This window comes from Notothenia rossii (assembly GCF_949606895.1).
Source record: "Notothenia rossii genome assembly, chromosome: 7".
Lineage (NCBI taxonomy): Eukaryota > Metazoa > Chordata > Actinopteri > Perciformes > Nototheniidae > Notothenia > Notothenia rossii.
In genome coordinates, this window is record NC_136905.1 from 53,106,937 (window position 1) to 53,117,678 (window position 10,742).

At 40.8% G+C, this 10,742-nt stretch overlaps 1 protein-coding gene across 3 annotated transcripts; it reads right to left on the reverse strand.

The window, feature by feature from the left end:
• Positions 1 to 4,370: 4,370 nt before the first annotated feature.
• LOC307045789 (uncharacterized protein) lies at positions 4,371 to 8,262 on the reverse strand. Of its 3 annotated transcripts, none has more exons than XR_013809993.1 (7): positions 7,840 to 8,262; positions 7,559 to 7,698; positions 7,067 to 7,232; positions 6,570 to 6,911; positions 5,813 to 5,948; positions 5,593 to 5,700; positions 4,371 to 4,675 (listed from the first exon to the last, which is right to left on the reverse strand). XR_013809993.1 is itself a non-coding variant. In XM_079691742.1 (5 exons), exons 1-4 carry the CDS (start codon positions 7,947 to 7,949, stop codon positions 6,614 to 6,616), a joined length of 714 nt encoding a protein of 237 aa, XP_079547868.1. In that variant the 5' UTR covers positions 7,950 to 8,262; the 3' UTR covers positions 5,774 to 5,948; positions 6,570 to 6,613. The 3 variants fall into 3 exon arrangements, 1 of the variants encoding a protein (XP_079547868.1); XR_013809994.1 differs by having other exon boundaries at positions 4,386 to 4,675; positions 5,464 to 5,700; XM_079691742.1 differs by lacking the exons at positions 4,371 to 4,675; positions 5,593 to 5,700 and having other exon boundaries at positions 5,774 to 5,948.
• Positions 8,263 to 10,742: the final 2,480 nt, after the last annotated feature.

Below are 10,742 nucleotides of genomic sequence, written 5' to 3' on the forward strand. Positions count from 1 at the left end.
AATGTTTATCAGCTTGCCAACGATCGAGAATTATCAACGGGGGGGGGTAGAGGAGCGAACTATCAGCAGGAGGGCGGGGGGAGCCTCGCTGCGGGGAAGCAGTGTGTGGACCTGTCAGCGCAACTTACATGATGTCGAATTTAACAAACACATTTAAATAATTGGTTTAAACGGCATAATAATAAGGACGATCGTCCGTTCTGTGATTCTCCAGAACACACATGCTATGATATTAGGGTCATGCAGAGTGAGATGAGATCGCTGTCCCTTTAAGAGAGAGAGAAAGAGGGGTGTGGCTTGTGCATGTGTGTGTGTGGATGGTAGAGCGACAGTGAGGGAACGTGTGTTTGTTTCTGAAAGTGAAACGAGGCAGCAGAAAAACAGAGGTCTTTGATGTATTTTGTGAAACAGAAGAACAGCTAAATAAATGCAACGGCCTCCTAAGAAGAGCTCGCCTCTCTCCAGTCATTTAAGCTAAAGTGGGTTATTGAACCTGAAGCTTGTTGCTTCTTCCCTCCTCGACTACGGTCTGGGAGCCGACAGGAAAGTTCAACACACAGATGGCCAGACCGCCCCTTTGTAGCATATTATTTCGATGAGAGATGAGCAGATCGCCACTGGGCTTTCAACTAAATACACAGCCACGCAAAAACTGCGACATTTGTACAGCTCCTTATGGGTACTGCAATTAGTGAAGTGCTTTCCTCCGTGGTGAAACGATCAGCACTGCACCACGGAGGAAAGCGGCAGAAAGTCACCTGGAGATAAAGAGAACGGGGCTGTGTTGCGTCCATGGCAGGTAACGGGGAGACGCGCTCTGGCGGCGGTCTCGTTCAGGATCCGAAAATACAATTTAAATATTTTTGCACACTTATTCCACTTATTCCTAGTTTGCCACTGGTTACGGTGCCGCGTGCCAATGCTGGCACGCGTGTCAGGGGTTGCCGACCCCTGCTATAGAGACTGTGCTACAGTGGAATAAATAAAAGCAATATTATTTCGTGTTTTAAAGAAATAAACTCCCCTTGATTTTAGATGCTTACTGTAGTCCGTTGTCAGATGAAATTAATGAAAGTGAGGTGATTGTGGGTAACGTAACGTGGCTACGTCACGTTGCCGTCAAGCACGACGGAATCTTCTTCTGGTCTATTGTTGTTATAATAAAAATGATTATTATTACTATTAAACAAAAAGCATTTAAAATACAGTCATTAGCCATCGTCATTCCGATGTGGGGGGAGTGGTTTTCACCATCATTATCATCATTATATATTTTTTAAATGACTAATATTGGCCTACAATACCCCTTTATTGATCAAATAGGAATATAATTGTCTTTTAAATAACGTAAACTAAAGAGAACAATTTATTTGACACAGCTGAAGCTCTGGCCTTCCTTAAAAAATAACTAATTTAATAAAAATCACAGTATTACACACAATGCACTGTTTTTTGAGAACACAAATTTGGTAAATAATGCACCATAATGCAGTCTGACGAAAAATAAAAATTATTATGAATACAAATAAAATAAAACAAGCCTCCCGTGAGTTACTACAAGCTATAAAGTAGATTTTAAAAACGTTTTATAGAATAAAAAGCTCACTGCATGACGTTGTAGAAATGCATGTGTGCACCACGACAAAGGAGCCTCATTCACTTTACATTGGCGTTGTTTGCGTGGTGCCGACACGTAAATGTAACAAATGTCGTGACTCCATCACGCAATGCGTCGTTAAGGAGTCGTGGAGTCACACATTCTGGTGAGATCAAATAAAAGCAATAATTGTGGCTTACTATTGAGTAAGAACATGTTTTCATGAACCACACAGCTTCCGGTCTTCCTATAACACGTAATGCCTTGAGACTACCAATATAAATACATTGCTTTTAAAATCGTGCTGTGCAACACGAAAAAAAGGGGAAAATCGTGTTGGTGAACACGAATCAATTGATTAAAAATCGTGTTTGTGAACACGAAATGCCATGAGACTGGGTTGAAAGTACAGATGGGATATTCCTGATCATAATCAACTTTATATATATATATATATATATATATATGTGCACCAACATTAGTTATTAGTACACTATTCTCAATTTAAAAGAATAAATGGAGGATAAAGAAATTATTATAACATATTTTGCTTGTGTCTTTCGTAGGCCTTCAGTGTTTGTTTTATTATGTATTGACTAGTTACATTGTCATTTTGTAAATTAGGAAAAATACAATCCAAAGAACAAACAAATTATAATTGCAATGTAAATAGTTTGCCCGCCATCGTATTTGTTTTACTTTTAAATGAATGCTCATGGTGTGGTGTTGCGAATTCTTAAAATAATACAAAGATTGGAAAAGCCAGCAAACGACACATCTACATCAAAGCATTTTCAGGGCAATCGATTTGCAGCCAATCAGAGACGAGATCTGCTGCACCCAGGCCATGGATGTGACCCAGGCACGCAGAAACCAGTAGTGATGGGAATTCCGGCTGTTCTTGGTGAGCCGGATCATTTGGCTCTGCTCACCAAGAAGAGCCGGCTCTTTCGGCTCCCAAACGGCTCTTCAGTTTACCACATATTATTATAACTTTTAATTAAATCAAATGTAGCCCTGTTTTGACTAATGAATGATTTATATGTGTACACATATCACTTAAATTATTCAATACATCCTTTGAGTAGTAGTAGCAGTAGATCCTGCATTTTAGCCATGCCTCATTTCGCTCTATTTGCTCTTTCCAGCGCTGTTTTTGCAGGGGGCTGATTCTGTGAGCTACAGCTGACCACGCCCCCCTGCAGGAGAGGGGAGCGTACTCTGAGATCAGCTGCTGGGCTGTCAGAAGAGGGGGATAAAAAGAGATCTCCGCCCTCCGTGTTTTATTCTTATCGAAGTAAGAAGAGAAGTAACGGGGCAGAAACCCTCCTTTTTACGCAGCGGTCCAGACATAGACATCTAACTTGCGACACATATTCAGTGTGCAGTTACTTTGGCATTAGGGCAGGGCTATCTAGATACTTTCCAAGACATCATGAACTGTGCTACTCTTAAAGCAAGCAACGATGTTTTCAAATCTGTAATAAAAAAGCTCCTCAAAAACACTATCGAAGCAGTTCCTTATCGAAAGCCAAAAGTGCCATAATACGCCCGTATGTTCGTCCGTAGTTTCGCACCAAGGCCCGTAAGTTGGTGCGAAACTACGGACGAACATACGGGCGTATTATGGCACCTTTGGCTTTCGATACTATGGAAAGCCAAAAGTGCCATAATACGGGGGTGAAAAAACGCGCGAACATACGGGGAGGTCCGTTTTTTCGCGCAAAAAAACGCGCAAAAAAACGGGGAGGTCCGTATGTTCGCGCGAAAAAACGGGCCAATATACGTGCGAATGTTCGCGCGGTTTTTTATATGATAATGAGCCCCTCCTTCTGATTTCCTTAGCCAATAAGTTCAAAGTGTCTGTAACCAATCAGTGAAGGGTAAAGCCAGACCAAAACAATCTGTAGATGAAAAGTTCCTGACATGGTGAGGCTGTGCTGTAAATTGTGCATTATTCCAGATTCAGGGGACTAAGTATTCATTTGCCTTTGAATATAATAAATATATCAATCAATATATCAATATAACCTGCCTTCATTGTTTTTTTAAATAAAATGGCATTACCCTTTTCCTTAAACCTCTGGAGTGTGAAGTGAAGGTATTTTCTCAATTTTTAGATGTCTCCTTAAATCCACTTTTAAATGTACTTCTTATAACATGGCATGGTGTTACATGTCAAAATGTTCAGTAGTCTCTGGTGTTGCTAGAAATGCAAATTCACTCACCTTAAAGCACTGTCTTATGAGAAACCTAGCTTAGAAATCCGATTTTTGGAAAACTTCAAAACTGTTGTGAAACACATATGTACTCATGTCATCCATTTTTTTTGGTGTTTCAGATTTTGTTCACCAAAGTCTTTGGTTCACAAAAGTAGTGAAATATATCAATTACACTATAAGCCTATATAAATGTGTTGTTCATGTCTAAAATGAAAATGTGTAAATTATAATTTAGAGTAAAATATTTCCATCCCTCTACTTTCACCACAGAAAAGTTACATCAGGACTGAATAATGACTTCATATTCCATACCAAGGTTTATGTGATGTGTACAAATACAAATTCAGCATTTCAACTTTATTTTTCAACCAACTATTTATGTTAACATATGAAACTGTAAAATCTCAATATTTCCAATATCAGAACTTTTTCAACCAACTATTCATTATAAATGTAAAGACAGGAGGTCTTTGTCCATAGTCTTTGTCTGTCTTCCAAGACAGTGGGTCTGGCTGCTGTGTAGGTGGGGGTGATGGTGTATGGGCTACTGGTGGCTGTGTGGGAGGGAGGTAGGTGTGATTGTCGCGGGTTGATGCTGGTGGCTGGATTGGAGGTACGTCTGCTAGGCGAGACTTCTTTGCTGGCTGGGTTGATCGCGATGGCTGTGGTGGAGGCCTTTGTACCGAGGTGTATCTTAATCTTGTGGCAGGGACAGATGGAGGCCGCTGTAGTGATGCTGGTCCTTTGGTCCTCGGTGGTGATGGCTCTGGTGAAGGCCCTTGAGCAACGGTAGATCTTGACCTTGGTGCAGGCACAGATGGAGGTTCTTTCTCCTAGGCCCAGGCAGCTGTGAAATCTGAAAGAAATATAGGACAATAATTACTACTAACTTCATTCAAATAAAGTTCAAGTGGAATGTTTCTAAAGCACAAATAACAATGCACAACTAAAAATAAAATGGAGAGGCGGGACAGGAGTCTCTCTCTTACACAGGTATTTTCCAGTTATTTCCCATTCAGTATAAAGTAACAGACACAAATATAACTACATCTATAGGTGTGTATGTGTGGGACGAATACAAGTTGATGTTATTCATCTACACATGTTACCTCACTTTTACACACAGAAATCACTTTTACACAGAGTAAACGTTTACTAACGGAGAGTCTATTTTGTCACAAGAGAAAGTTCATGACTATCGATAAGAATACAAACAATACCTATGTGGGATTCACCATCAAAAAGTTTGTTCTCTTTTATCCTCCTAATGACACGCTCTACATGAACCCTCAGTCTGGCAATGGCCTGTGTCTCCCTCACCTCATAGGCTGGCATTTGCTTCTGCTTTGACAGAAAAGGTGGGCAGTACACCTTGCATTTGCAGCAATCGCTGATCAGGAAGCTCTTATCTACCATCACTGCTATGTTTTCAGTCAACAACGCAGCTATTCCAGATTGTTTGAAAATCTCCTTGTCGCTGACAGAACCACCATACAGACTGGAAACAAATGTCACTGCGCCATGTGGGGCTATGCCAACCAGGGCTTTCATGGTGCAGTGAGATTTCTATGTAGAATACATTTCACTTTGGAGGAGGAGTGAGGATGGTGTTTGACACCTCAGCTCTGTGCAATCCAGGATCACCTGTGTGTCTGGGAAATCTTTGAATGCCTCTGGGAGGTGGGCTTGAACTTCTGCAGGTGTAAGCCAGATGCACTGTGACCCCAATAAAGTTGTAAGAAAACTTGTCCATGTTGCAATGATGCGGCTCACAGTGGACTGGTGTACGTTGAAGCGGTTTGCAAGGTCCCTCTCTTTCAAACCCACCGACAGGAAGCATAGAAAAAGGAAGAACTCGTCAATTGGCTGAAGCAGCTGTCTCTGGAAGATAAAAACAAAAAAAGGTTACTATATTAATGTCATGAGTGTAGCACACTATGGGAAAAACATTCAGTTTGTGTTTAGATTGTGTGTTAAAAGAAACGTAACCTACCGTTGATGGACGTGCGTGTGTAACCACTTCTTCATTACTCTTGGCAGTTGATATCGCTCTAGTAACACAAACCATTTAATGAATTGAAGGCTCAATTAAAAACCAGAAGGCCATCAGGTGGTTATAGCTCGGGAATCTGTACACAAAAGACACATGTCAGTCATTAATTGACAGTAAATACAATCGTGTTAACTGTAACACATGGGCTAATGCTTTCCTCTTGTTTGCTATAATACATTACAATTCAAATAGACTGAGTAAGAAGGCACTAGGTGCAGGTATAGTAATCTACAGCAGTAAAATGTAGCAACTACATTAGCAGCAGTAATAATAATCTAAAACATACAGGGAACATTTTACACACAATGACTACGTTTACTCTTCATTCTTAGGTGTGCAACTGGGGGAAACGCAGTGGATATTGACATACTTTTACTTTGGTAAGGTTTTGAAGATTTCCACTTGTAGTAAAATATTATCAGTATGTTGTTAGTATTAATATGTTTTACTCCACCACATTTAGTTAACCTTCATAGTTTCTAGTTACTTTTTATATATGAAAACACAGGATTTATGATTCTACATGTTCAGTTCAGGAGTATTTTAAAACCATAGTATTTGTACTTATACTTCAGTTAAGTTGAGTACTTATTCCAACACTGCATGCATATAGTCAGCGGTCACACGGCAGGTAAACAGGATTCTTTATAAGCTAACCCATCTCAAAAACTTGGATAGAATTTAGCCAAAACATTACCTTGTATAGAATCGGATGTTGTCGTCGGAGCCAGCAAACCTCTGTTAGCAAAACTCTCGCTGGACTCTTAACTCCTGCAGTTGCTTCTGCAGATCCTCCACTGTTTTGGAGTTGTCTTCTGCAGCTTGAGAGGACATGTCCAGTGAAGCTGCTTCTGGGTCTATCCGCCTCATGCTGTCCCGCACTCTGCGTCTCTGTATCCACATCTGCTGGGCCTGCAGCTGTGCCCTGACAGATTCAGGGCCAATCTGGTTATTCCCAGCCACTATCTCCTTGATGAGGTCGTCTAGTGTAGCATCTGAGATGGTGGAGTATGTCCCAGAGCGCAGCATGTGGAACTGCCTGAAAAATAAACATGTTTTAAATATATGAGACCTACGGTATTCAGATTTACTTTACAACATGCATAGTGTAACATGGCTACAACCCCTCCTTGGGATGTTTACAATAAATTGAGACAAGATGGCACTTCCAATGTTGAAGACACTGCTACATACCTCAATCGCCGTCTCACTGTGCGCAGACATACTTTTAATATCTGTGCCATCTTTGTTGCTGTAAAACCACAGCTCCTCAAAAAAGAGAGTTGCTCTCTGGAAATGCTGAATTGTGGGGGACCTCGACCACCCAACAAAATGAGTGGGGCGTGGTAGCCAGAATGACCTGCAACAACAGCAAAACATTAGATTACATTTATTGTCATTGTTGTAAAAGCAACGCATTTATGCCGTTGTGCCAGAAACGCACACAATGCGTCTATTTTATTGTCATTGCCCAGCCTAAAGATACTTTTAAAAAAAATGAAATGCAGTTTGGCATTAAACCAGTGGACATGCAATACACTATAGTTGTAGTATACAGTAAGAACAAAAGCATAAATGTGTATGGGCATAGAGATACATAGTTGCAGTCTGTGTCTTCCAACCCTGAAGACAGAGACTCCCCCTCTGGCACCCTTTCAATGTCCTCATTCACACGTTTGATGATACCTTGTTGTGCGGGTGTGGTAGGCCAAGATCTCCGGACTTCAAGTATATATTCCCGAAGGTCCTGAAGTAAAAGATCAGCTGTAGGGACGTTAATTAGCCTGCCCCGTGACCACTCGAGGCTCCTTTCCATGGTTTCTAACCTGCCAGTAAACGGTTTGGTGAAATAGGGGAGAAGACAGAATTTGTAAGTGTGAAAGATCTCACACAACCTCAGTTTAGGTTACATGCAAAAACAAACTACATTCCTTTGTGTTGGTAGTAGCGATAGGCTTGGCCCTTACCTCGTTACTGTGGATTGTAACACGGCATGACCGGCATCATCTGTTTGGAGAAGTCTTGTGCAGTCATTTATTGTCCTTTTGCAACGCAAGATGAAGTTTCTCGTGGACATTTTTCCGGCTGCTGCTACTGCTGCTGCATGCTTATAGAGAGGCGAAGTCCCTCCCTTTCCGGTTGAGCTCCATGGGACCTTATTTCGGAAAAGGTATGTATTGAAGTCAATGGAGAGAGAAAGATTATCTTTCGATCCCGTTTGAATTGAACCACAAATTACACATATGATTTTTGTCAATTTAAAAGATAATTTTGCAAGTCAAAAAAATTGAAATGTGTCGTAAAACTGTGAAGTAACACTTTTTTTTTGCCTGAAACCAGTCAATGACCTACATCTCCCGTCGCGCACCACACACCAAGACGGCCGTCACGTTGTCACATTTCACTTCTTTCTAGTTGCGTATTTTTCATAGTCTTATATTTCAACAGTTTTACGACAAACTGAGTTTTTTGACATGGAAGTGATTGTTTAAGATGACAAACATCATAAGTGTAATTCGTGGCACAATTCAAACGGGATCAAAAGATAAGTTTTCTCTCAAGATATATTGCTTGATCTTTTCCCTAACAGCCCTGATACCGAAAATTCATGGTATTTTTCTTTCTTCAGTGTCTGGAAAAGCACAATTATGTTGTTTTTCCGGTTTTGTAGACAACGAAAAAAGTAAACAATCCTTCCTTTCTAAAACAGAACAAAGAACACAAAAATGATGCAATGTGCAATTGCAATTGCACTGAAGAGAAACATTCGAATTCTATTTTTTTTTTTTTTATAAATTAATACATCTGAGGCTGATCAATTCCCATTTATTTGAAACATGAACGCAGGCGACAGGCTACCACCTTAAACAACTGGAGAACAGACAGCTGTTGCCAAGCAGTTGGGACAATTAAGGTGAAGCAGACCTTGGAATACTTTGCATTTATACAAAGATTGTAAGTGAATGAAAAGAGATAACACAAAAAAACGTTTCCTTTCCGAGACTCGAGCCCGGCCCTCCCGGATATTAGACCCTTTGACCGTTAGTCTACAAGCAGATAGTGGATAGATTTAGTTTGAAAGATATAACTGGAGTCCACCCACGCAGCGTCGAAGTGCGCATATTTTAGATATTTAATCATATCTTTTCGAATATAAGGGGTAGAAATATGATTCAGATAACCGCATAAATATGTGGGCACATTTTCAATGTATATTGTCTTGTATAAATTAAGTTATACTCTCGAAGGCATGTTTATGTTAAATATTGTATATCATTACAAACAGCAGAGGGCAGTATAGGACACGGAAAGGCCTCAGTGGGCATGCCGTAAAAGGGAATGTGTTGCTGAGCGCATGCCGTAAACTAAGTGTTGTTATTATGTGTCTGCCGCAGACTTGGCATTCTGGCTGGAACGGCAACAACGTTCCCTCTGCTTCATTCATTTCTCCTGTTCAACAGGTTAGTAGTGTGTACAAAGATTATGTCATATTTCGATCTAAGAAGTGTGTTTGAAACTGTTCTTTATGTGTAGTTTAATGTCATTCTGTCAGCTAGTTCGGCTCCACTACAGTGGCTAATGGCGTCCGCTAGCTTCTTTGTTCTTCTATGTTACTAGGTGTATGACTCCCGTGCAGTAGTTTGGCTTACATTTCAAGTGTATTCTGCTTGTATAAATATGTGAAATGCTGGTCTGAGTTCATAATTGTTCATATTATTGAAATTCTAATAGCGCGCTAATGCTATGCTAATATTGTGCCTATCAGTGTACAACAGAGCCAGGTTAAAGTGAGTACAGTCAACCGGGTTGTGTGTGTTATCACTGTATTATATACTGGAAATGAAGAAGGCTTTAATCCTTCATAAAAGTCATAATATGGCAAGTGGATTTATTTCCATTTTTGATGAGAAAAATACGTCATACAGTTATTTTGATTTGCTAAATGTAAAGGTATGTTTTTTTTCCTTCAGATTTCACAGCTGCCTGGGCCTAGTGGCCCAGAGGCGGCGTTTATCCAGCAGCCAGAACCTTCATCTGTGCCGGCCCCCAGGTCAAAATCTACCGTGGCTCAAGGACCTCCACCACAGCCATCACCACCAATGACCAGAGGACCAGCATCCCTACAGCGGCCTCCACCTCCATCTGTGCCTGCCACAAGATTAAAATACACCTCGGTACAAAGGCGTCCACCACAGCCATCACCACCAAGGAACCGAGGACCAGAGGACCAGCATCCCTACAGCGGCCTCCACCTCCATCTGTGCCTGCCACAAGATTAAGATACACCTCGATACAAAGGTCTCCACCACAGCCATCACGATCAACCCAGCCAGCAAAGAAGTCTCGCCTAGCACACGTACCTCCCATCCAGCCACCAGCATCAACCCGGGACAATCCCAGCATCAACCCGGGACAATCCCACCTACCTCCCTCCGACACAGCCACCAGCAGGCCATGCACCATCACCCCCACCTACACAGCAGCCAGACCCACTGTCTTGGAAGACAGACAAAGACCATGGACAAAGACCCCCTGTCTTTACATTTATAATGAATAGTTGGTTGAAAAAGTTCTGATATTGGAAATATTGAGATTTTACAGTTTCATATGTTAACATAAATAGTTGGTTGAAAAATAAAGTTGAAATGCTGAATTTGTATTTGTACACATCACATAAACCTTGGTATGGAATATGAAGTCATTATTCAGTCCTGATGTAACTTTTCTGTGGTGAAAGTAGAGGGATGGAAATATTTTACTCTAAATTATAATTTACACATTTTCATTTTAGACATGAACAACACATTTATATAGGCTTATAGTGTAATTGATATATTTCACTACTTTTGTGAACCAAAGACTTTGGTGA

Coding starts and splice junctions, on each gene's coding strand:
- LOC307045789 (XM_079691742.1), bottom strand. CDS start 7,949: ATGTCCACGAGAAACTTCATCTTGCGTTGCAAAAGGACAATAAATGAC. Junction 7,233..7,558: donor TACCACACCCGCACAACAAG/GTATCATCAAAC, acceptor CTGTTGTTGCAG/GTCATTCTGGCTACCACGCC. Junction 6,912..7,066: donor ACAGTGAGACGGCGATTGAG/GTATGTAGCAGT, acceptor TTTATTTTTCAG/GCAGTTCCACATGCTGCGCT.